General features: G+C 38.4%; 1 protein-coding gene across 6 annotated transcripts in view; it reads left to right on the top strand.

Annotated features, from left to right (window-relative positions):
• The window catches only part of LOC104587041 (ARM repeat superfamily protein), a 95,195-nt gene that overhangs the window by 29,503 nt on the left and 38,570 nt on the right, over window positions 1-27,122 (top strand). For all 6 annotated transcript variants that reach the window (XR_016076293.1, XR_016076292.1, XM_088887864.1 and 3 more), the window contains exons 12-16: window positions 3,461-3,640; window positions 12,382-12,524; window positions 18,191-18,317; window positions 22,848-22,997; window positions 23,092-23,160. Coding sequence is in view for 4 of the 6 variants with exons in the window: in XM_088887864.1 (XP_088743990.1) it covers window positions 3,461-3,640; window positions 12,382-12,524; window positions 18,191-18,317; window positions 22,848-22,997; window positions 23,092-23,160 (669 nt within the window). In the remaining 2 variants the exon portion in view is untranslated. The remainder of the gene's footprint in view (window positions 1-3,460; window positions 3,641-12,381; window positions 12,525-18,190; window positions 18,318-22,847; window positions 22,998-23,091; window positions 23,161-27,122) is intronic.

Genomic DNA, 27,122 nt, shown 5'->3' with positions numbered 1-27,122 from the left:
ACTACGTAGGAACCAAATCAAGCAATGAATAAAACAATAACAAAAAAATGGCAATACCAACTCATTTATTTAGGAACCTAAATTAAACAACATATAATATAAGTGCAAATTCATTGGACAAACAGAATACATGCAAGAAAAAAACATGAAAACATAATGAATAGAGGGGAATGATTATGATCCAGTCCCACAAGCAAGTCGTTGTCCATTTACTTAATTTTTACTACTTGCTAGTAAAGAAATTAATACAGATTACAGCCTTTTGTTTACAAAACAGGGGGTGGATCTCCTATTTTTTCACAGAAAAATTTAAAGAAAAACAGGGGATGAAGCCCTTGTTTTTTGTTCGAATAAGAAGATGAAGAGGTTTGAAAGAAAAGAAGAATAAGAAAATAAAAAGAAAAGAATGAAGAGAAAAAAATATAAATGGATCAAAACAAAGGGGGAGGAACCCTTATTTTTGCATTTGAAATTGAAGAGAAGAAAAAAATCTGGACTTTTGCGTTTGGGTAGTTCGGTTTGTCTGGTCCTTTGGACTTGGATGCTAGAGTTTGGGTGGAGGGCGGGCTGAAAAAATACTTATTAAAGATAGGCACCTGCCTAGTACTCTGGGTGGGCACCTTATGATAAATTGTATAGTCGACTGGTAGAGGCGAACCTAGGAAACTGCCTAATCGCCTAGGCATCGCTTTAACAACTATGCTTCTTGTCTTACAGTTTGAAGTTAAAGATCTTGGCCCTTCGAAATACTTTGGCATTGAAGTTGCTTAATCTGACAAAGGTATCTTTATTTCCCAAAGGAAATATATTTTTGACTGGTTGCAGGACATTGGGAAATTGGGATATAAAGCAGCCAAAACTCCTATAAATCCAAGTCATAATCTTGGGAACTGTGAAGGTGAGACTGTCTCAAATGTTCATCAGTATCATAGACTTATTGGGAAGCTTTTATATCTTTCCATGACTATACCTAACATTGTGTTTGCTGTGATTCGGTGTTTTAAAAGTGCAAGGCATAGGGGTCAATTTGCACTTGAGGCGCAAGGCGAGGCACGTGCCTTTTTGATGCAAGGCGCAAAAATACAAAAAAATGCTAAAAAAATAATAAAAAGTCAGAAAATTCAAAAAAAAATGCCAAAAATTAAAAAAATAAAAAACTATTAAACATAACATTAATAAAAAATATAAACTTAAATTTTTAAAATAAATGTTTTAAAAACCTATTATCTAAAATTAAAATACATAAACATAAGATGTGAAGCATATTCAAATGAGAATTTAAAAATAAAATCAAATATATAAAACATTTTCAAGCATGTAAAACCTCTAATGTCTTTTTTCACTCAATTGCTTTACTTCAAGTAGCTAATGTAATGTAAAACATATTACATTCCTGATTCTATGAGCCGCCTTTGTGCCACGCCCCTCGAGGCAAGCTCAAACAAGTCCACGTTAGGTCTTAAATTCTTAGTTTTCATACAAAAAATAATGATTTATAGTTTTAATTTCTTTTTAAGAAGACATTTTATTAGGATGAATGAATGAACAACATTACCAAATTGGGGGTTCTTGGAGCTCCTGTGGGCGTGGCACGGGGGACCGGGGGCAGAGCCCCCGGCCCAACCGCTATGTTCAGAAAAAGAAAGAAGCATCAAATTTTCAAAAGGCGCACGCCTGGGCTGAGGCGCAAGGCATGTGCCTTTTGAAAGGGCTGCACCTAGGACCTAGGCGAGGCGCATACCCTAAAATACGCCTCGCCTGTGCGCCTAGGCACGCCTTTTAAATAACTGCTGTGATTGTACTGATTCAGTACATGCACTCACCTCTCACTTCAAGGCCGTCAAGAGGGTTCTACCTACTTAAAAAGGTACTTGGGTAGATGTCTTTTCATTACTAAACATGACCATACCAATGTGGAAGGCTATGCTGATGCTAACTGGGCCAGTTCTATCGATGAAAGATGGTCTATCATTGGTTACTGCACCTTTGTAGGAGGAAATTTGGTCTCTTGGTGGATTAAGAAGCAGTTTGTGGTAGCAAAGTCAAGTGCAGAAGTTGAGTTTAGGGTTATGTCTCAAGGAGTTGCTGAACTGTTGTGGTTAAAAAATCTTCTTTTCGAGTAGTTTGTGGAATTCAGGTCCCATGTCATTATATTATGACATTAAGGTGGCAATCAGCATTGCTCACAATCCTGTTCTCCATGAGCGAACCAAACACATTGAGATTGACACTTCATCTGTGAAGAGTGGAAATGAGTGAAATCTGTATACTGTTTGTTGAATGAAAGGAGCAAGTGGCTGATGTTTTTACATAAGGTCTGACTTCCTAGCGTCATGAAGAGTTATGTAACAAGTTGGGTATGCTTGATATCTACAACTCAACTTGAGGGCGATATCTACAACTCAACTTGAGGGCGAGTGTTGTAAGGTGGGTTTTATTGTATGTTTTAGGTGTAGGGGCTTTCCTTTAATTTTCTTATTCTCAGGGACCTCTCTATAGTATTCAATATTTTAATATAAAAGGATCAGAGGTATCTGCCACTGACATAAGACGTTATTCTTCTAATTTCTGTCTTTTCTTCTTCTCTTCTCTTCATTCTTCTCTTTCTCTTGGTTTTCTTTGATAGATTGTGGTGTGTTATTTGGTGATTCATTCTTTCCTTGATGTGCAAGAAACAATAAACTGTTTCCAAATCCTCTACTGAAGCTGAGTATCAAGCCATACTTTCTGTTTGCCATGAAATTATATGGCTTAAGGCCTTACTTCAGGAGTTGGGAATAGATCATCTATCTCCGGTGCCCCTCTTTGCTGACAATTTGAGTGCAATAAAGATTGCTACAAATCCAGTTTTTCCGTGAGTTGACCAAGCACATAGAAGCTAATTGTCATTTTATTAGAGATCAATACATTGCTGGCCACGCAACTTTTCCAAATTTCTCTTCTGGACTCCACTAGCCGACCTCCTTACTAAAGCAATGACATGAGCTAGTCATCATTAGACACACCCATGAAATCTGTTTTATCTCTTGTACGACTTATCCCTGACACTCTGAACTTTGACTTCTGTGCCCCAACAATGGTCAATTAAGGCCCAACTTTAGGCTGTAGTCAAAGGCCCCTTGAAGCCATTTTGAAGCTCCACAAAGAGCCACCAATCATAAAAATTGTTTTGCATACATGCTCCTTTTTTTCTGTGGCTGTGATTGAGTGCTATTTCTCCTACACAAGCAATCTCACTTCTGGAGGTTGTGTTCTTGATATGGTTAATATGATCTTTTTAAATAGGATAATAGGATTATAAACCTTTTGTAGTATCATCTTTTTGTATGTATTGACACTGAGATTTATCTTGCTTATTCCTGGTCCATAGAAATTTAAGAACCCTTCTCTCACTCTCTTCCTCCCCTCACTGCCAATTGTTTGTGTCAATTTCTAATGATGCTACTAACTTGCTTTTCAGGATAAGTTTCTCAAATTGATGGGTGATAAACAGTTGCATAATGAATTCTTGAGAATGCTCTCTGCAAAATGCTTGCATAATATATTTAGCTCGGACCATATACATTGTATTCTGGATTGTCTTGCCAGGAAAGATGTTGGAAATAAACATTTGGAGGCATCTTCAGTCAACCTTCTCATGGTAAGAGCATTAGTTACTTAGCATGCATGATATGATTCACATACAAAGCAAATAATTGATAATTATTACCAGTTTATAGTGTTGCATGTGTACATAATGTATAGAAATGTGACAATTCCACAGTAATGCTGATAATGTCTCTCACCACATGTTTTTTTCTTTTTGTTATTCATCATCTTTTAATTGTTGTGAAGGTTTCAATTTTTTTTTTAACTTTTAAATTGAGTATTTGTTATTGAGAATGAGTGGGTTCTCATAACTGGTCTAAAGTTTGTTTTTTTGAATGAATAACCTTCTATTTAAGTGGGGTTCAAATTTGTCAAATTTCTACATGTCAACTTTGTTATTTGATAGATTTCATAGACAACTGAAAGTTACAAGTGGAACGGGCTAGAAGAGCTAGGGGTAGGCCAAAGAGGACATGGGTAAATGTAGTAAGAAATGATTTAAGCACTAATAATTTAATGGTGGATATGATTTTAAATAGAGTGGATTGGCGAAACAGGATTCTTGTAGCCGATCCCATATAGTTGAGATAAGGCTTGGATGATGATGGTGATGATTAGACAACTGAAAAAGCGTACTTAATTTCTTTTGGAGAATATATGATTTTGTCCTTGATAAAGAAGCTGACATTTTGTTTACATAAATAAGTGGTTACACTAAGACAATGTTTTAAAAGGTGTGCCTCCAGGTGAGGCACCCTCAAAATGCCTTGAGGCGTATGCTAAGAGGCATTGATGCCTCTGAGGCGTATGCCTCAAATGCCTTTTGCATGTGGTGTATGTCTCTGGTGTGCTTCATGCACGCTTCATAGTTCATACAGAAAGAAAGTAAAGAAAGAAAGGGAAAGAAATTCACTTGCTCACCTCTGCTTCAATAGAACCTCCCTTTCAGATAGCATTATGCATCTTCATTCTTCTTCTTCTTCTTCTTCTTCTTCTTCCTCCTCCTCCTACGCCTCTTGCATTCTGAACTATGCCTCATGTCATGTCCCATATTTTAAAACATTGATTAAACCTACCAATTCTGGCCTGGGCTTAACATTTTTTGGTGTGTTTTTATTTGGTGGGGGGGGGGGGATTGGGCTGCCTGGCCTTAAGGTGGGTCCTGACCAGGTCACTGAACCTGCAAACTTGTTGGTTAGGATGTGTATGCAGTATTTGTTTTTTTGGTAGAATCATTTTACATTTTTGTTAACCATCGAGAAAGGTTAGAAGATGCAAAAAGGAAAAAAGCAAAAGGGAAGAGAACAACAAAGGGTGACATCTAAAGAATAATAATCCATACAAAGATATAGGGCGGAGTACTCTTAGACCTATTCAGACAGATTGCAGAAATTCCAACTAGAAATCCCAAGAATCTCACCAACTACAAAACCAACCATTCCATAAACCATAGTCCTTAGAAACAACACCAACAAAACCAAGAAGGAAGCTCAATTTAGTTTTTTAGGTTACATTTGGGGTGTAAGCTAGACTATCAATGTCTAGCTTTATTGTTTCTTTAGAATTTAGAATTTTGTTTTTCATTTGTCATATGCTTTTTCCTCCTGTCTTAATAACATTGGGAAAACCACAGAAGAATTAAAACAAAAGAAAGTAGTAGCAGCTACAACTGGTCAAGCAGCAAGAAGAGGAGAAAAAAACTAAAATAGATAATTGACTTAGGGTTGCTCAAATCTTACAAGATCATAGAAGTTTCTCTCTAAGAAGAAAATAGAATTCAATGCCAAAATTGCTTTTCATGTCATTATTCACATCTCTACATATAAAATTCTCAAAGGCCCTACAAAACAGAAGACAAATGTAAAACTCCTATTTGTACCTTTAAAGCTTACACTCTAGTGGACTGGACCTTACGTTCAAATGCTGAAATAGCCCCAAAATCTGTAATTCTATGAATTTCGTAAACTGACCTAATCTCCACAGAGACATCTCTTGGACCTTATTTGATCCCTCTTAATTTAAATAAAAAATAACAGTAAACTCCCTTGGCTTGGTCCCTTGGTCCATGTTCTAGTGGTCCCCACTGGTATGATCAGTTTAGTTTAGTCTCTTCTCTCTCTCTCTCTCTCTCTCTCTTTCTCGCTCGCTCGCTCGCTCTCAGAAAAAGGTCACTTATTTTCAGTTGCAGAAGCAGAAACTAGCTTCTATCCATTTATCAGATGATGCTTTTCTATGGTTGTTCTAAGTGTATATTGTATAAACATAGGTAGCACTTGGAAGACTTATAGAACCATCACATATCCAAAGTCGAGGTCTATCTACCACTCAGATGAACATATACGAGATGCTGAGTAGATCCCAACATCTGAAACTGGTTATTACTGAAAACCCAGTCAAGCGACAATTTTTTTTTTTTTTTTTCAAAAATAGGAAAATGGGCTATCCAGTGGGGTATCTCTCCAAACCCCCAAGTCCTGTTCAAAGAGAAAGAGAAAGAGAAAGCTGTTGAACTAGAGAGTCTAAACCCTCCTAGTTGACCATAATCTCTATTATATTAAAATAAGGGTGCAAAGTCAAATAACTTAAGTATGGGACAAGAAAAATAAACAAACAAAACAGAATTGCCACATCACTACACTACCTAAACTATAATGAAAAGACTAAGTTATCCTTACTCGATCAACTCTAACACTCCCCCTCAAGCTGGATAATATATGTCATAATCCCAGCTTGTTACATATATGGTTCACTCCCCTTGAACTCAAACCTTTTGTGAATAAGTCTGCCCATTGATCACCTGAACTCACATGTTTTGTTCTTATCTCTCCACCAAGGACTTTTTCCCTCACAAAATGGCAATCAACCTCTACGTGTTTTGTCCTTTCATGGAAAACCGGAATAGATGATATGTGGATTGCAGCTTGGTTGTCATAGTACAATCTCATAGCTTTGCTCATTGAGAATCCAACTTCTTGCAGAAGATATTTTAGTCATACTAATTCACATGTGGTGTGTGCCATGTCCTTGTTTTCAGCTTCATCACTACTCCTTGCCACAACAGTTTACTTCTTACTCTTCCACGTCATCAAGTTTTCTCCAAGAAATGTGTAATAACCTGTAGTGGATCTCCTTTTAGACACTGAGCATGCCCAATCTGCATCTATATACCCAACTATCTCAAGTCTTCCCCCTGGTTTGTACAACAACCCGCGACCTGGAGCTCTCTTCAAGTACCGTACAATTCTAAGAACTGCATCCCAGTGAGGTACTTGGGGGGTTTTGCATAAATTGGCTCACCACACTAACAACAAAGGAGATGTTTGGTCTGGTAATGGTTAGGTAGTTTAGCTTCCCCACTAACCGTCTATATCTTCTAGGATCTTCAAACATTTCACCTGCATCACTGCTTAACTTAGCATTTGGTTCCATGGATTTTTAGCTGGTTTCGCACCTAACAATCCCGTTTCTTCTATTAGATCAAGAACATATTTTCTTTGGCACAAATTTATACCTTGTTTTGACCTGGCAACTTCTATACCCAAGAAGTACTTCCCAAGATCTTTTGTTTGGAAATGTTCTCGCAGAAAGGCCTTTAGTCTGTCAATCCCTAATCTGTCACTACCAGTTATATATCATCCACATAAACCACTAATAAAATCTTTCCGGCTTCAAAATCATAGTTGAACACTCAGTGGTGGACTTGACATTGTTTCATTCCAAAAATTTTCACCACTTCACTAAACTTCCCAAACCAAGCACGAGGAGACTGTTTCAGCCCATAAATTGACTTCTTGAGCCTACACACTTTACCATCCTCCCCCTGAGCAACAAACCCTGGTGGTTGTTCCATATAGACCTCCTCCAAAAGGTCACCACAGGGGAAGGTGTTTTTAATGTCAAGCTGAGACAAAGGCCAATCAAACATAACTGTCAAGGAAATCAAGACACGAACTGAACCAATCTTAGCCACATGGGAGAAGGTTTCCATATAATCCACCCCATATAACTGAGAATAACCTTCAACAACCGGTTAAGCCTTCAACCATTCCACACTACCATCTAGTAAATATTTAACAGTATACACCCATTTACAACCTACAACATGCTTACTAGGAGGAAGAGTGGTGAGCTCCCACGTGTGATTGTGTTGAAGAGTAGAGAATTTCCTCTTCCATTGTTTGATGCCACCCCGGTGAAGTAAGAGCCTCCTGGACATCCTTGGGTATAGATATAGAGGACAACAAAGAAACAAACTAGTGATGTGAAGTGGAAAGGTGAGACAAACATAATTGGAAATGGGATGGAAGGTACAACTACATATACCTTTCCATAATGCAGTGGGGAGATCAAGTTTAGAAGAGGTAGGCAACTCTGGGACAGGAGCAACTACAAGATCCGCAGACAACGTAGAAGTCAGAGGAGGTGCCGGTGTCTATCGATGAGTATACACGTGCCGGATCGGTGGTCATTCAGTAGGAATCTGCATTGGAGGAGGTGAAGGGTTAGGCATAACAGGAACAACTGGGATGGGATCACCAACCGGAAGAGGAAGAGGGATCAATGGTGAAGAGGACGGTACATCAGGGCCCAAGAATGACACAAACTCAAAAAAGATGACATTAGGCCTGACAAATGACTTCTGAGTGATAGGATTGTAAACACTTATACCCTTTCTAGGTCCAAGAATAGCTAAGAAAGATACACTTGATAGAACGTGCATCCTGCTTGTCTAAACTAGGGCCCAGATTATGAACAAAGCACACACACCCAAAGACCCTGGGAGTTAATGGAAAGGGAGACAAAGTGGGAAACAAAATAGAAAAGGGAGAACGACCATGAAGAATGAAGGAGGGCATCCGATTAATGAGAAACAAGCTGTAAGCATTGTGTCACTCCGAAAACGTTTAAGAATGTTCATATGATGAAGGATAGACCAAGTAGTCTCAAGAAGATGGTGGTTCTTTCGTTCAACCACCCCATTTTGTTGAGGGGTGGATGCACACGAAGTCTGATGAATGATGCCATGTTCCAAATATTGTTGAAAGGAAGTAAGAAATAATTCACGACCATTATCAGAACGAAGAACTTTTATTGGAACACCAATTGCGTACGTATTTCAGCATGGAATTTTTGAAAAATAGAAAACAACTCACTCATTTCTTTCATTAAATAAATCCATGTCATCCTTGAACAATCATCAATAAAAATGACAAAATACTTGTAACAGTTATATGACTCAACTTTAATTGGTCCCCAAACATCTGAATGGAGTAAAGCAAAAGGACTCAACATATGACTATCAACCCCAGACTGAAGGAAACCCGATGGTGTTTCCCATACTGGCATGACTCACACTACAAAGAAGATAAATGACTCAAAGAAGTAACTAGTAGCTTGAGAGCCTTGAGAAATGGATGTCCCAACCGACAATGCCATTGGAGAGGAGTCAAAGGAAGTTTGAAGTGCAACTGAAGATCCACCACTGTCAAGATAATGCAATCCACCGGCTTCATGCCCTCCACGAATCTTCTTCCCCGTCTTGAGATCCTGAAAAACACAAGATCAAGGGTAAAAAGTGATAGAGCAATTAAGGGCGTTAGTTAATTTACTAACAGACATGAGGTTGAATGGAAATTTAGGCACATATAGAACAAATGATAAAGAAAGCGATGCAGTGTCAACGTTACTAACAACACAAATGGGGGAAGAAGAACCATAGGCCAGGGTAACAGTTTATGATGTGGAAGTTTTAGAGAGGGAAGAAAACACACATGGAGTCCTGGTCATGTGATCAAAGGCTCCGGAATCAATAATCCAGTGAGAAGGTTTGGATGCCAGACAGGTCATACCTGAGTGTGCAAGAGTAGCAGTGTTGTGTTGTGAAGTGGCTTGAAGGAACCTCTCATTCTCATCTCGTGGTACACTCATCATCTCCTTCTCGGAAGCAGATGTAGATGTGGAAGGTGTTTGATCTGTCTATTGGTTATCACTCACATCACCACCACTAGCAACTGCATGATTAGCCCATGTAGAGGGTGGGCCATGTAGATCATAACAGCAATTAATTGTATGTCCGTCTTTGCCACAATTTGTACACTTTCGAATAGTGTGCTCTCTTCCTCTACCATGGCCTCCCCCTAAGTCACGACCTCCACCACTTCCACCACCACGACCAAAACATGGGACTACTACGGCCTCCTTGAAATGTATGTCCTCCCCCTCTAGTGCCACGCCCACTTTTTCTCGCTACAACAAACACTTGTTTGTCAGACGTTGTGGTACTCTCTGTGGGTTCGAAGGAAATCCTACGAAGTCGAGCAAAGACCTCCTCAAGTGTAGGAAGAGCAGAACCTCCCAATATTTGTGCTCTAGCCGGTTCATATTCTGATTTCAGCCCCACTATGAACCTTGTTACATCAAGTTGCTCCCTTTGTTGTTGCTGAATTTTAACATCTGAAGTTAGGAGATGATAGACACTAAGTTCATTTATGAGGTTTCTCATACTGGCATAATACTCTTCAAGGGTTTGATTTCCTTGCTGCAAATTAAATACTCCTGATAGAGTTGATACACTCTCGTAGTATTATCTTGTCCTGAATAGAGCTTTTTTTGGCATGTTCCCATATTTCCTTGGCTGTATCTAAGAACATAAAGTTTACACTTATCTTGGGTTCCATATTGTTCCATAGCCATGTCATAATTTGGGCATCCTCTTGTTCCCAATCATCAATCCCTAGAGAGTCGACTGATGGTTTATCCTCCTTCACATGTTTCATCTTCCTCTTGGCCTTGAGAAAAATCTCCACCGACTTGGCCCATGGCACATAATTTTCACCATTAAGTTAAATTGATGTCATCAGCACACCTAATTCTGCTATTCAATCAACACTGCTGCAATCTGCACATCACCTTATGGCACTTTCTCAACCAGCCACCACAAAAAAAAAAAACTCAGGCACATTCAACCATCTCCTTCATATAAAAAACTGGTTGCTCACACCACTACTGTTAACCGCACTATTTCTCACATCACCATTCAAAGACAGAAAACCCCCTCTTGAAACTGCTCAGTAGAGGGTCTGTAACACAACAAACACCACCACACAACCACTAGGGCTGTCACTCATGGTGACAGCAATCTGAGAACTACTCACTTAGGGCTGCCGCACCTTCCTAACACCTGTAATGGGGATTGCGGCTGTCCTGGACTGCCAAAAAAGGGTTGCCGCAGCCTTCTATCTGTGTAACTCAGATTGCACCCCAGATAAAAGGAGAAAAGAATAATAGAAGAGATCGCAGGTCCAGGAACTTGAGATCACAGCTTTCCTCTCTTTTATTTAGGGCTCTGATACCATGTTTTAATGGTTCAGATAAGTCCTGTTCAAAGAGAAAGAGAAAGAAGAAGAAGAAGAAAGCTGACCATAATCCCTATTATATTAAAATAAGGGTACAAAGTCAAATATACCCCTACTTAAGTATGGGACAAGAAAAATAAAAAAACAAAACAGAATTGCCACATCACTACACTACTTAAACTATAATGAAAAGACTAAGTTACCCTTACATGACCAACTCTAACGCCCTCTAACCCTGGTGAAGGTGGGAATCTAATCTAGGTCTCCACTACAACCATCTAGAGATCTTACCAGAAAGCCAGTTGGCACCTTCCTCTACAGTCAACCTGGAATCTTCTTTCAATTGTGCTTCTTTACCCGGGAGTAGTCATGTAATTTTATTTGCATCACTTAAATTCTCTGTTCAGTTTCTGGTTAAGAAAAATAGCCTCCACTGCTCTCACCATCACCCAAACAATGTTTCATTGTTGTTCCCTATGATTTCTTTTACCACTCCTGCCTTGATCTCCCTTTTTCTGCTTCCCTAGGGCTTGAATAGGGTACAATCAACCAAATAAAAGCTGCTCAGAATCTACTCCAGTTTACTTACCTTCTATACATTCACTACCATCTCCCTCCTCATGTGTCAAACAACCACCTTCTTTAGCCTGCACCTCCTTAGATGCTTAAATTGTTTCTGACATGCTCTGCTTTTCTTAGGTATTTACATGTAATTGTTTTCTGATTTCCAATTTTAATATTTTTCTATTATGGTTTTGTTTGTTTCACCATGACATAAGCTGAAAAGTTTTCAACATATGAAATTTTAATTATATATCTGCTTCTTTTAAAGCCAAAATTTGTCTTCTACCTATTTTACATGGAAAAGAACACGGCCTAAAGAGAGACTGAAACGAAAAAATGGTTTTGAAAGGACTGAACACAATTCACAATGATGAAAACTTTGAACAAGTAAAACTGGGCTAAGGTGCAACTTTGTATATATTTAAAATGTTAGTACTATATATTTTAATAGACATAATATGAAAAATTTTGAGTAAATGAAACAATTTTAGGCCAAGCTTAGCAAAAATGAGCCTGAGCTGAACCTAAGCTCAGAAATTAGTTCATGAGCCTGAGACAAGCAGGGGAAAGCTTGGATTATTGACACCAAAGATAGCATCATGTTTAATGTTCTACTTGGCATGATTATTGTTTTTTTAGAGTTAAATTAGAAGAGAAGGTAATGGATATAATGCCATACAACCAACTAATGTGCCATGTGACTTATCTTTTATTCCACCCTATTGACTGTTATAATTGAAAATGAAACTAGCTATTTATATTTTAGTTTCTATTTTTTACCAGTTGCTTCATTTTTCTGTGAATGCTGTTGTATAAGTACATTTCTTAGTTGTAAAATTCTGTCACTTACTTTGTTCTTTCACATTGTCTGAAGACTGTTTTAAGCATTTTTCCATCACTACTAAGAGGAGCAGAGAAGCAGTTTCAGGCATTTTTATTGGAAGAGGATAACCCATTTCAGGACAAACTGCTTCAGGTTTTAGCAAAGGCTGGCCCTCATATTTCTATCAAGTTTAGGTACTCAAGTCAACTCAACTAAGCCTTGTCCTAACTATATGTTGTTGGCTACTGGCTACATGAACTCTGTTCTGCCATTCTGCTCTGTTCAGTGCCAGATACTTTTGGTTTCCTGTAATTCTGCTCTACTGTTGTGGATTTTAATGAGCATCCTAAGATTGTCTCATTTAATATGTTTTTTTTTTTTTTCTGTTTTTAGATGATAACTGTGTGGAGAGTATTGGTGTAGGCTAATATTGTAGCCTGTGCTGCATTGTATCTTTTATTACTTTATTTTTTTCTTTCAGCCCCTACAAGGGCTTTCTTGTAATCCTTTTGGCCTATAAGGGCCTTCTTGTAAATTCTTTAAGCTCATGTGGGTTTACTTGTAAAGCATATTCAAAGGAGAATTTAAAAATAAAATCAAACATATAAAACGTTTTCAAGCTTGTAAAACCCACAATCACTTATTTTTTTCTGAATTGCATTACTTCAACTAGCTCATGTGATGTAAAACATATTACATTCCTGATTCTACGAGCCGCTTTTGTGCCACGCCCCTTGTGGTAAGCCCGAACAAGTCCATGTTAGGGTCTTAAATTCTTAGTTCTCACACAAAAAATAATGATTTTATAGTTTTAATTGCTTTTTAAGAAGATATTTTATTAGGACTAATGAACAAACAACATTACTAAATAGGGGGTTGTTTGTGTGAGAACTAAGAATTTAAGACCCTAACATGGACTTGTTTGGGCTTCCCTTGGGGGTCGTGGCACTAGGGTTTGGGGGCTCTGCCCCTGACCCAGCCACTAGACTCAAAAAAAGCAAAAGAGCGTCAAATTTTCAAAAGGTGCACGCCTGGGTTGAGGGACAAGGCGCACACCTAGGCGTACCAGGCGCATGCCTAGGCGCACCAGGTGTGCGCCTTTTGAAAGGGATGCGCCTAAGACCTAGGCGAGACACCTACCTTAAAATGTGCCTTGCCTGTGCACCTAGGCACGCCTGAGGTGTGTCTTTTAAATCACTGATCCCACAAGACCAGAAAATAGTGCAATGATACTCCCTTCTTTGTTTCTCACACCATTCCTATGCCTGAAGGGGTGCTGAGAAACCATTTGACACAAGCTCCATCTTTCTGGGTATTTTTCTGGTTTCACACCATTGAGCTTTAAGGCAGCTAAATGAAGATCACAAGAAAAAACACCGACCAACCAGGCATTTTATATGGATGCCAAAGATTCAAAAATTTCTTTGTTGCACAAATGAAACAGTAGCCCAATGTTATCTTCAACACCAGCCTCTTTTGAATTAGATATAGGGCACCATTTTGAAATTGTCACAGAACCAGAGCTAGATTTGATGCTTACTATGTCTAAGTCTTTCTTATTATCCTGTAAATCGATTAACGCCTTACATCTTTCAAAGGGGGATAATGGATCTTTATAAGTTTGACTCCTTCAAACTGCTTCTACTACTAGCTTCCAATCTAGTGGTTGCTTCTTATGTTGAACCACCCACTTCTTTTTCCACTCCTCCAAACCTTTGTTAACAATAATCCTACATCTCTGAATACCCTTTCCAATCATCATTGAAACATCTTTGTGGGCCTTCTGCATCTCCATTTCCTCATCTAGTTCTATATTAGAGACTCGGGCTTCTTATTATCCGTTCTACTTTAAAAACTCTCTAAGAACTGTTGGTATCTCCTTCTATCCCTCACCTTTCCTCCTCTGGTTCTCCATGAATCTTTATCGTTAGATTTTCTCTCAACTTTAAACTCTCTTTCTTAATCTTCGTACTCCTATAGGTAACTTTTCTTCTTTGAGATAAGGCTTCTCCCACAAACCCTAAAACTATTCTATTGCTTATTTTCCCACTAGCAACACCATCGAAATATTCATCCTCCTTACCTTCAAGGTGAGCTTACCTTGAGTTCTGAAGCTCTCTAACAATAGAGTCTTGGCTTCTACTTTCACCACTAGTCTCCATCTCCTAGTCTTCATGAAGTTTTCCATCTTCCCTTACAAAAATTTACTTATCAGGAACCATTAACTAACTCTAATCCCACACGTAGTCTTAAGTTCAAGGCCCCACATCAACTTTTGTTTCCCAAGTCCCCATTGTTCTCTATCCCTGTTCATATTTTTGGTTGCTGATGTTTCATCTAGGATTTGTCACCATCTCGTTGTAAACTTGACCTGTGTTCCATTTCATGGTGTACATTCATTTCTATGGATGTATCCTTTGTTGAGTCTCAATCATTCTCTCTTGCTTCTTAAGGGGATAATAGTACTCTGGAGGAGAAGAATGTTCTTGTTCTTTCTATTCCTGTTCCATTTGTTGTTTCTCCTATTCCGTTTGTTGCTTCTCATCATTCTCGTGTTTGTGCCCTTGTTCAATGTGTTTACACTCGGCCTAGATCTTGTTCTCGTCCTACACATTGTTAGTAGGAGCAACAGAAATCACTAGGTGAAGACGTACTTGAGACTGCATCTCCTAAGCCAGTGGACTCTCAGGAGGTAAACCTGAAGAGTATTGCATGTCCTGTTGAACTAGGTAATGTTTCCTTAAGTCACCGTAATTGTGATCTTGATCTCCCTATTGCTATTCGTAAAGGTAGTCATTCATGCACTACCATGGTTTAAAATGTCCCTAATTTTCTAATATTTCCATGGGTAGCAACACTAAATTTTACTCGAACTGGCATATTCCCCAATGAACACTACTATCACTATGCGGAGTACAAGAGATAGTTTCCATGACATACATATTCCCTAGTGAACACTACTAGCACTATATAGAGTGGAAGAGATAGTATTATAAAATAAATTGGTGATAATATTGTAGATATGTGGGGTAACAATGTTATTGTTCACCTAGCTTACATGATTACCACTTTGAGCTAGCTAATATTCATTTCAAGCATGAAGTTAAATATTAGTTTATCTTTGTCTAATAGATTATTTAGTTGATTTATTACAACCATTTACATTTTTTGTGAGTTGAAAATTTTCTTTAACTCATTCTATCATGAAGCTCCGAATCCTAAGGTTTACAAGGCAACTTCTGAATGTATTCTTTTGTTTACAAACTTAGTTTCTTAGCTTTGTTTACAAACCTATTCTTCTTTTATCATTTCATAAAATATCATTCTATATTTTGCATATTTACAATGTTTTCACCACGTCTACAATTTTTACAATATTTCCATATGATATTTTTGACATTTCCAACATGTTTCTTATATTTGGGCGACTGAAATTTTAAACATTGTGCACTACTTAGCATCCTATTAGCCATTTCACCACTTGTAGCAACTTGTCTCCTTCTCATTGTTGCTTTCTTTCTTCTATATTTTGTTCCTAAGTCTGTTGCAGTGGTCCTAAACTCTCCTGAGTGGAAGAATGCAATGTTATAGGAAATTGATGCTCTTTGTAAGAATTGCACATGGGATTTGGTTGACCTTCTTGAAGGGAAAAACTTGTGGGGTGCAAGGTGGTGTTTGTAGCGAAGCATCATGTTGATGGTTTAGTGGAAAGGTATAAAACCAGGTTGGTGGCTAAGGGCTTCTCCTAGACATATGGTATTGATTACATGGAGGCGTTCACTCCAGTTGCTCAGATGAACTCTATTTGTGTTTTTCTCTCCCTCGCTACTATATTTAACTGGTAGTTACATCAATTGGATGTTAAGAATGCCTTCTCAGATGGTGGTGTTTGTAGCGAAGCATCATGTTGATGGTTTAGTGGAAAGGTATAAAACCAGGTTGGTGGCTAAGGGCTTCTCCTAGACATATGGTATTGATTACATGGAGGCGTTCACTCCAGTTGCTCAGATGAACTCTATTTGTGTTTTTCTCTCCCTCGCTACTATATTTAACTGGTAGTTACATCAATTGGATGTTAAGAATGCCTTCTTAGATGGTGATCTTGAGGAGGAAGTATACATAGTTTAACCTTTGGGTTACTTTTTTTTCAAAGGAAATAGAGGGAAAAGTATGTCATCTCAAGAAGTCGTATGGCCAAAAAAAACTCCCAGGGTTTGGTTTGGTAGGTTCAATAATACAGTCAAGTAGGTTGGCTTTAGATAGTGCCAGAGTGACCTTACTCTGTTAAGAGAGAAGGTGTTCTAGTAGATATACTTATTTTGCATGTGGATGACATTGTTATTACAGGAAACTGGGAGTCAAAGATACAAAAACTAAAGAATTTTTTGGGATCTCAGTTTGAAGTTAAAGATCTAGGCCCCCTAAAGTATTTTCGTGGGATTGAAGTTTCAAGGTTAGACAAGGGCATCTTTATTTTCCAGAGGAAGTACATCCTAGATTTCCTACAAGACACTAGTAAACTCAGAGTTAAACCAGCAAATACTCCAATTGATGTTAATCACAAAGTTGGGGAAGAAGGTGGTGACCCCCTCTCTAACATGTGACAATTTTAAAGACTTATTGGGAGATTTCTGTACTTGTCTATGTACAGCAAGGATATAGCCTATGCAATCGGCGTGTTAAGCCAGTATATGCATGCTCCAGAACCATTCATCTTGCTGTAGTAGAAAGAGTCCTTAGGTACTTGTAGAAGTTCCTTGGTAAAGGTATTCTCTTCACCAAGCATGGCCCGTTGAGGGTAGGGACATTTATTGATGCTGATTGGATAGGTTTAGTCAATGACAGATGATCTATCGCAGGTCATTGTACTTTTGTTGGGGGGGTAATTTGGTGACTTGGAGAAGAAGCAAGCCATGGTTTCTAGGTCTAGTGCAGAGGCTGAGTATAGGGCCATGGCTCATGGGGTGGTTGAAGAATACGCTAATGGTGTTGGGAGTGGAAGTTCAGCATCCAATGTCATTGTATTGTGACAACAAGGCAGTGATTAGTATAGCCTACAATCCTATGATGCATGAGAGGACAAAGTATATTGAAGTAGACAAGCACTTCCAATTTTGAGAAGATTGAAGTGGGTGAAGTTTGCATTCTGTATGTTAACTCTGTTGATCAATTAGGTGATACTTTCACCAAAGGTGTGGCAAGTACCCAGCATGCTAACATTTGTACCAAGTTGGGAATGATAGATATATACAGCCCAACTCTAAGGGAGTGTTGTTAGGACTGTTGATGTTAATATATTGTAATCAGGGGTACTTATGTAAATTTTTTTGAACCTGAGGGGTACTTGTGTAATTTTTCACACCTTTTAAACAAGTCAGTCTGGGTGCCGCCATGCACAATTTTCGCCAAACACTCTCTCTTTTTCCTGTCGTTTCTTCTTTTTTCTCTTCTCTTTGAATCTAGAGATATCTCTTCCTTATTGTTATGATATGAACAGAAATATGCATTGGTGATGTTAATTTATTAATTATTACCTTCTTTTGTAGGATGTAGGTAATGCGTGAATATTATTTAATATGCAAGGTAGTGAGCATGCTTTTTGTTAATGTTTAGCACGTAGAACTTATGAATTGGGACTCCACTTTGCTTGTTGACATGGTTAATTGCAAAAAGCTTCAAATGTTTGATTGTTTGCCTTTGGAGATATTGCTTGGATGCTTTATTTTTTGAAATATTTGTAACCGAGGGCATGTGTCTTATACATAATACATATTTTCAATTTATCTTTTATCTTTTGCACATGTATGTATATATAGCAAATCAGTTTCAATGCCAATAATAAACACATTGGTCTTTGCAGTGATATTTATCATCCATTGGAGAGGTTATGTTTGGAAGGTACTCGTGTGCAGGCAAAATTTTCTATTGCTGCAATCGCGTCATTAGCTGGTCCTTCTGATCAATTAGTTTTCCCTAAATTGTGCAAGGTACATTTATGCCCAAGTCAACTGTTATCTTCCATAATTTATGTTTGTTATCTGTGGCTCGTCAACTGTTATCTTCCAGTGCTGATTTAATTTTTCAAGGTGTGGTCTGTGTTTTGTATGCTTTGTGGTTTCTAGTATGCATCTTGCTAATACAGTTCTATGCTAATGGAATGATAATCTATTCCTCACCTATAACCTGAGCTTGGTGAGAAATGGAACCAGGAACTAATGCAAAACATTGACATTTGATTGTGGCTGTAATGGGGAAGGGTTCTCAAGCCTGTTTGGAAACAGGTAAAGAAGTTAGTAAGGAAGTTACTAGTTAGTGTTATGAACATCAAATATGTTTAAATGAAAATACTAAATGTCAATTTTGGGAAAATATAGATGGATTAGTTCAATAAAATTCCAAATGGATTTTGATAATTTCTATAGGATTGCTAATTAGTGTTCTGGGCTCAGTTGTAACTCTAACTTCTATTCATGGGGGCTCAAGCCTCAGTTGGGGAGATAAGAAAGTTTATCTCCTCCGTTGTAATTAATATTTCTGATTGATTAATGAAATGTGCTATTGATAAAGAAAAAAAAAAAATCTATAGGAGAGGATCTCTTAATGGTTACATTAGGAAAGGAATATGATAGGGTGCATGGAGGCTGTAGGTTTTGGGAGAGAAATGAACATTTAGTAATATTTAAAAGTGGATCAAAATTGAGAAATATATTGTTTCTTACTAGGAGAACAAAATGTAAAATATACAAGGACTACTAAAGTTGCTACAAGGGAAAACTTAAACACAGAATGTAGGTTAATGGTTTTAGATTTTCTGTTAAAAGAGATAAGAAAATATATGAAGAATTAGTTGGTGGAATCTAAAAGTAAAAATTATTACAATACAAGAATAAGTTAATAATAAAAGGACATAAAATTTGGATAAATTGACCAATGATATGTAGCTTGAAATGGCCAACTGTATGACAATAGAAAAAGAGGTTTATATGAAAAAATTAGCAAAAGAGGTTTAAGTAAATCAAATTGAAATGGCATGCCATTAAGGAAACTAGGTGATGGAATGAAGAGTTACAAAAATGTAATTGGGGCCAATTTATAAGATATGATGTCTTATCTGGTAGGTGGTAACGGAACAAAATTCTGGGAAGATCTTTGTGCAAGGAATTGCCTTCTAGGAACAAGTTTCCTTCCATTTATTCTATTTCTCCATGTAAACATAAACCAGTCTTATGTTGTGGTTCACTTTTTGACCAAAGCTTAGCTTGGGATCTGTTTTAATAAGAGGACTGGGGGACTTTGAGACATTTGATGCTCTTCCACTCCTTGATTCCTTGGAAGGTGTCTTCCTTGAGCCCTCTGGCCCTGATTGTAGGATTTGCACATTGAACTCTTTGATCTCCTTCATTTATCATTACTTTTCTATGGCATTGGCTTGAGACCCCTATTCTCAATTAGTTTGTCATATGAGTGACATTTAGTAGAGGCCTATGCTGCCTAAAATTAGAGCATTTAATTGGGAGGTTTATCATGATAAAATAAATGCTTGTGAGAATCTTCAAAGGGGACCCTACTTATATCTTTTGCCTTATTTGTGCATCTTGTGTGAAGAAAATGGTGAGAATGCTTTTTCATCTACTAATCTCTTGCCAACTTGTGTTTGCCATCTGGGAGTTCTCTTTATTTGGATGCAGGCGAACTCTCCTTGGAGATCCCAAAAGCTTATTCAGCACATCCTTCTTTTCTCTTAAAAAAAGAGGTAAAGTCATTAGGAATGTATGGGGCCAGCTGTATTTTTCTATGTTTACCAAGAGAGAAATGCAAGACTATTCAAAGAGAAAGCTTGGAGTGAAAAAGCCATTATTTATTGAGAACATCACTGTTAAGGTTGCACATTTGGTGAAGATTATGGAAGTTTTTGCACCTTTGACAACTGATGACGTCTTTCATAACCAGCAGCAATTGGCTTCTTCCTCTTTGGCAAGAACTATGCAATTCATATCTTACAGTTACCACCCCAAAACTTTACAAAATTGTGCTTTGTTGGCTGCAGTCTAGGGAGTTCAAGTCCTTTTGCAGTAGGAGGATTTTTAAGAAATTGGGCTGTATTACAACTTACAATGATTAAGAATTGCCAAGTCCCTATACTATGGGAACATGCTTGAAGAGGACTAGCATTGTTACCACTGGATGAATAAGAAGGAACCGGGTGGGTTCATGGAGGCATAGACACATGCTAAGGGAGGTTAAAGAGTTGGAAAAAGAGCTGAAAACAAATTTTAAGTGGGTACTGTGTTCTGCCAACAGCATAATGGATGGACTAGCAAGGGAAGGGGCAACTAGAAGTTAGTTGTACTAGTGTCAAGTTCCCCAAGGGTGGGGGGGGGTTGTAATTGACTAATTTAAGTGGTGGCTAGCTATCAAATAATGGTGCCTGGCACTTTGTAGATGCAAAAGTTTAACATTTTTTTTTTTATAGTTAGAAAACCTTTTCTTTCTATTTAAAAAGAATGAATAGTGAATACATGTTTTGAGGCCCTAATATATGTAGGCGAAGACTACTGTCTATTCCCAAGAATTGATCAAATTACAGCTGATCCAAAAACATTTCTTCCATATATACCCCTTCTTTAGAAAAGCATTAGCCATGGCATTTGCAGATCTCTGCGTCCATTGCAAAGGTGTGCCTTACTGTCTTGTCAGCCATTAGTTTCTTCAGTGATTGGTCTGTATTTCCAAAGTACTTTGCTGTTGTTCATTATCCAGCAAACCACTACTTTGGTGCCTCTTTCAACTGCAATATTTCTGAAATTCATCATCTTTGTGAGTCATCATCAATACAGACAACAAACACCTCTGCTCTTAGTGGATACCAACTTCCAATAGGACCTGAAAATAAAGCCAAGGCCAATCCAAAACTCAATAGTTACTGATCAAAAAAATGTAATTGGGGTGGAATGAACATGGTATGTAGTTAGACAAAAGACTAAAAATGCAGGAAACTCTAAAACATTGAAAGTTGCAAAAGATGGTGCTAAAAAAGGCAATGCATGAAGCTAAGCTTAATGCATATTATGAATTTTATCATAAGCTATGCACCAAAGAGGAAGAAATGGAATTTATAAATTTGCGAAGATGTGAGGAAGAAATGGATCATGTTTGACACATTAAAGATGAGTATCAAGGAATTTTGGTAAAAGATGAGGAAATCAAGAAAGGATGGTTGAACTCTTTTAAAAATTTTTTAAGTGAAGTACATATAGAGGGGGTAAACTGTGGAAGGATTTGTAATTCTGGTATATCTTGAAATTATAGGTATGTGCAAAATTAGAAATTTTTGAGGTGAAGGATTCTTTAAAAAATAAAAAGAAGGGAAAATCTTTAGGAATTGATGTCATCCCGATACAAATGTAGAAACATATGGGATAGGTAGGCTTGTTATGGTCAACTAAACTATTATACAAGATAACGGAAAATATAGAAAATGCCATGTGGGTGGAGAAAGAGTAATTGTGCAATTTGTGAGCTACTCTATGACACTTTGGGAGAGAGTGATTGTGCAAAGCCTATAGCAAATAATGAGTAATTTGGAAAACTTGTTTCGTTTTATGACATGGAGATCAACCATGCAAGGTATTTCTTTTATTGAGGTGATCAATATAAAAGTTTTAGGAGAAGAGAGATTTTCATACGAGGGATTTAGAGAAAGCATATGATAGAGTCCCTAGAGGGAAAATACGAGGATTTTGGAAAAGAAAAAGGTATTGAATTGGTACATTGACCTAATTAAAGACATGCATGAACCTATGGTGGTGCAATGACCATTTTTAGAACATGTGGGCTTATACTTGGACTTCATCAATGGTTAGCAGTTAGCCCTTATTTGTTTGCACTAATCATGGATGAATTGACCGAGCATATTTAGAGGAGGTCCTGGAGATTAAGAGATACCACTGTTGTAAAAGGTTCTGGAGGCTTGACTCCATGCAAGATGCTAAGAAAATGCATGGAGGCACATATTGGAATCATATGCTTGAGGTGTGTGTCTCTATATGCATCTATTGTGCTTTATATAGGTGTATGCCTCATATTCTCTTACCTTTTAAGCTATTTTTTTTTATAATAGAAATGTTATAAATAGAATTGACACAACCATTTTATTGTGTTCCCCATTATATATTAACATAACACAGAGGAGGAAAACCCTCCAAATGTGTTTATTTTAATATTATAATAAAATGTTAAAAAGAGAAGTGGAGGCACCATAGCTTTGATTTCTTTTAATGCATTACATTCATTTGAATATGAGATAAACACACTTTGTTTATGTTATCATTGTGCAGTTTACGTGAATTGTTAATTCTGAAATGGGATTTGCAACTTTATCAGTGATATATTGATGTGATTTTTATGTGTTTTATTTACATATGCACATATACATGCGTGCATACATAGATACAATGTATAAACATGCTGATTTTGGACGAATATTTAATTATTTTACTTGTGTAATGCATGTCCAGAAGCTTGTAGATTCTCTTCATACTGGGCAGAATATACCAACTGTTTTTCAGTCTTTGGGTTGTATTGCACAATATTCTGTATCAACATTTGAGGCTTGGGAGAAAGAAATTACTCTATATATAGTTGACATGCTATTCCACAACAACAATGTAAGTGACAACAGAACATCATTAGGAAGATTTTTTGTTTTGTACTTAGAAGCCTATAATCTATGTAAATGACCAATGTGAATGTGCTGTACAGTTGCATGACTCAGATGATCTAGCCTTGTTGGATGAAGATTCTGGATGCAGTGCTTCTTGCAAACTAAAGGTGTATAGAAGGAAGATCTCTCTCTCTCTCTCTCTCTCTCTCTCTCTTTCTCTCCCTCTACCGTGTGTGTAAACATATGTCTCTTGTATGTATGTTTGGTTTTTGGATGCATTTGGATTTTATGCTTTTAATTTCTTTTTTGTTCATACTGGATGATTAGAATTTTATTACTTATAAAGAAAAGCTAGGAGTTACAATAAAGCAAGTGGAAGGAAGTGGCTGGTGAGTTGAGGAGGAAGTGGTTGATTCTGCTCCTTTCAAGGTGATCTATAGACAAGACTGGTCCCCACATGCAAGAGGCTTTTGTAAATCTGAATTTTGATGGTAGCAGTGAAGATAATCCAGATCCTCAGGTATTGGAGGAGTATTCAGAAATGAGGAAGGAAAAATTGTTGCTCTATTCTCTGGTCCAATAGGGGTGGGTGATGCCTTAAGAGCTGAAATTTTTGCTGTCGTGGAAGGAATTCATAAAGCAAAGGAATTGGATATTTGCAAGCTTTCAATTGGGGGAGACTCTAAGTTGGTGATTAGCTGGTTGCAAAAGGAAGAAATTGTCTATTTTGGGCTTGTTTGTAATTTGTACTTTTTGGGCTTGTTTGTAACCCCATTGGAGGTTACTCTACAATGGGGTGGGAAGAAATTGTCTATTTTGGGCTTGTTTGTAATTTGTACTTTTTTCGAGAGAGTTAAGAGAGTTTACCTCTCCCTTAGGTAACTAGGTAACTAGGCAACAAGGCACTCCCTTTTCACCTAGAACTAGTTGGTGATCTCATTGGATGGAGTCTCGCTATGACTCCACACTAGAGGGTTCTTGCGAGGGACCTATACTGAGCAATGGGTATCCAAGAAGGCACTTGGGGGGAAACACATAATTGCATAAGGAAACCATGATGGGTTGTACTTCATGCCTGCATGGGCATATGTTATTCCAGTGTCTCCTAAAAATGTGTCTAACAACCTCGTGGTCCCTAAGACACATGCCTATTGAGGAGAAAAAGGTGGGATTTGCTCCCTTCATGTTCCTTTAGAGGAAGAAGATTTTGGATTATGCAAGGCCATGCATGTAGCATGGCTCCTCGATTCTATAAATAGGAGGCGAGGACCCTGGTGAAGGGACCCTTTTCCCTTAGCCATTTTTGCTTGTAATTCCCTTCTATTGCTCAACTTTTCCCAGATCTCTTCCCTTAGCTCTCTTCAGCTTTCGGCATCCTTAATCTCAACTTCAGAACCTACAGACCATCCTCATCCATCGGCTTACGGAGAGTACAAACTTTTCGTAGAAGGGGGAGAGCTCTCTGGAAATAGTTCCTTGTGCAATCTGTTGGTGCATTTGGAGGGAAAGGAACAACTGAATTCTTGAAGACTTTTCTTGCTAATTGAGAATCTTTGTGGTAAAGTCAAGAGCAATATTGTTAAAATCTTATGATTTACGACACGGTTCACAATTTGAATCATGAATCCCAAGGGTTTCAATTTGAATGAGTAGAAGTTCAGGACTGTTATCAGTCTTGAACCCTAATGGATTTCAGGATAAAAAATAAGAAGGTAAGAGGAAAGAAGAGGAAGAGGGAGGAGAAGCAGTAGAACACAAGAGTTGAAAGGAGGAGCAGAAGCTTAATGTTCTGCTGCCGCCACTTTAATTAATATTTATAGGTTATGCTCATTACATGGAAAGGACAGATCTGCCCTTAGTCTTTACATAAACAAATCAAAATAAAACTGAAATAATAAGTAACAAATAACAACTGAAACAACTAAATAACCAATAGCTAACCCTAGGAAGACTAGAACACCTTCTACCCTACAAGTACAGTGGGACCGTAGCAGTGGGGCCCACATCAGTGTTCTCTACACTCCCCCTCAAGTTGGGAATAAATGTTTATCATTCCCAACTTGGATAGATCTGCCTCTAGCTTCTTCCGTGGTACAGCTTTGGTGAGGATATCTGCCAGCTGCATGTTGGAGGTGATGTATGGGAGGCACACTTCTTGTGATGAGACCCTCTCTCATACAAAGTGTCGATCAACTTCAATATGTTTAGTTCTGTCATGCTGCACCGGGTTGTGTGCTATATTAATAGCCGCTTGATTATCACAATACAGCATCAGGGGCTTCTCATACTCAATACCCAACTCCTCAAGTAGTGATCTCAGCCAAAGAATTTCAGCCACTCCATTAGCCATTGACCTGTACTCAGCTTCAGCACTGGATCGGGAGACAACACTCTGTTTCTTACTCCTCCAAGAGACCAGGTTACCTCCCACAAGAGCACAGTATCCAGAGGTAGACCTTCTGTCATCAACACTCCCAGCCCAATTGACATCCGTATAGACTTCCACCTTCATGTGGTCATTGTTCTTGAACAGTATACCTCTACCCGGGCATCTCTTCAAGTATGCTAGTATTCTTTCTGTTGCTTGAAGGTGCGTGGTTCTAGGAGAATGCATGTACTGACTGACAACACTAACGGCATAACTGATATCTGGTCGAGTGAGGCATAGATATAGGAGCTTTCCCACTAACTGCTGGAATATAACTTTGTCTTCAAGCAGCTCCCCACTCTCTGCACTAATCCTGTGGTTCTGTTCAATGGGTGTATCTGCAGGTTTGACACCCAGCTTTCCAGTTTCAGCCAACAGATTTAAAGCATATTTCCTCTGAGAGACAAAGATCCCTTGTTTAGATCTAGCAACCTCAATACCCAAAAAATACCATAGTGTACCCAGGTCTTTCACCTCAAACTCTTGAAGGAGTTGTTTGAGGGACTCAATCTCATGGTTGTCATTTCCTGTCACCACAATATCATCAACATATACTGCAAGTAGTGTCAGTGACGACTTCACCCTCTTGATGAACAGTGTATGATCTGACTGGGCCTGTACATAACCGAACTTCCCAAGAGCTAGTTTGAATCTGTCGAACCAAACTCTAGGTGACTACTTCAAACCATACAATGCCTTATTGAGCCGGCAGACCTTCTTACCTGCCTCTATATCATAGAATCTAGGAGGCAACTGCATGTAAACCTCTTCCTGCAAGTCCCCATTCAGGAAGGCATTCTTAACATCCATATGGTACAAAGGCCAAGTGTAGCTTGCTGCAAGAGATAATAGAACCCGAATGGTGGTCATCTTGGCTACCGGGGCAAATGTCTCCAAGTAATCTATACCATTAGTCTGAGTGAACCCTTTTGCAACTAGCCGAGCTTTGTACCTCTCAATGGAACCATCCGCATTGTGCTTCATAGTAAATACCCACCTGCATCCAATTGGTTTCTTTCCTTTGGGCAAGTCAACTAGCTCCCAAGTATTATTTTTCAACAGGGCATCCATTTCAACTTGCATTGCACCTCTCCACTCCAGGACTGATAGGGCTTCTTGCACTGTTCTCGGAATAGGGACATCAGCAACGGAGGTGAGATAGGACCTGTAGAAGGGAGATAGGCGATCATAGGACAAAAACTGGGAGATGCAGTGGGCTGTAGATGTGGTGCAATGCCGTTTTCCTTTACAGAGGGCAATGGGAAGGTCAAGGTCATCTGCAGAGGGTGAGGTAGCAACAATGGAAGGAGTCTCTGTGGGCCCTGGGACTGTAATATCTGGACTTGGAGCCACAGAAGAGGTTGGAGCTGGCCGGGACTGCTGATGATCGGGATCAACCTGCCTGCATCGCCTGTGATAGACTCTCAACTCCCGATCCCTCTAACCACCCTCGCTACTGCAGCCCTCATCACCAACTGGAATAGGTAAGGGAACAACCCCAAAAGTATTAACCCTGTCCTCATTGCACTCCCCCTGAAGAAAACGACCCAAATCTCCATGCTCACTACTCTCCCCCTAAGGAGAGACCCGAGAATAGTAGGGTGTCTCCTCAAAGAAAGTGACATCCATGGATACAAACTTCTTCCCTGAGACAGGATCATAACAACAATAACCCTTTTGAGTTTGTGCATAACCAAGAAA

Source organism: Nelumbo nucifera, chromosome 5 (assembly GCF_055504915.1).
Source record: "Nelumbo nucifera cultivar China Antique chromosome 5, China Antique-T2T, whole genome shotgun sequence".
Classification (NCBI taxonomy): Eukaryota; Viridiplantae; Streptophyta; class Magnoliopsida; order Proteales; family Nelumbonaceae; genus Nelumbo; species Nelumbo nucifera.
Note: the sequence above shows the minus strand (reverse complement) of the source record. Positions and strands in the feature narration are given on the sequence as shown.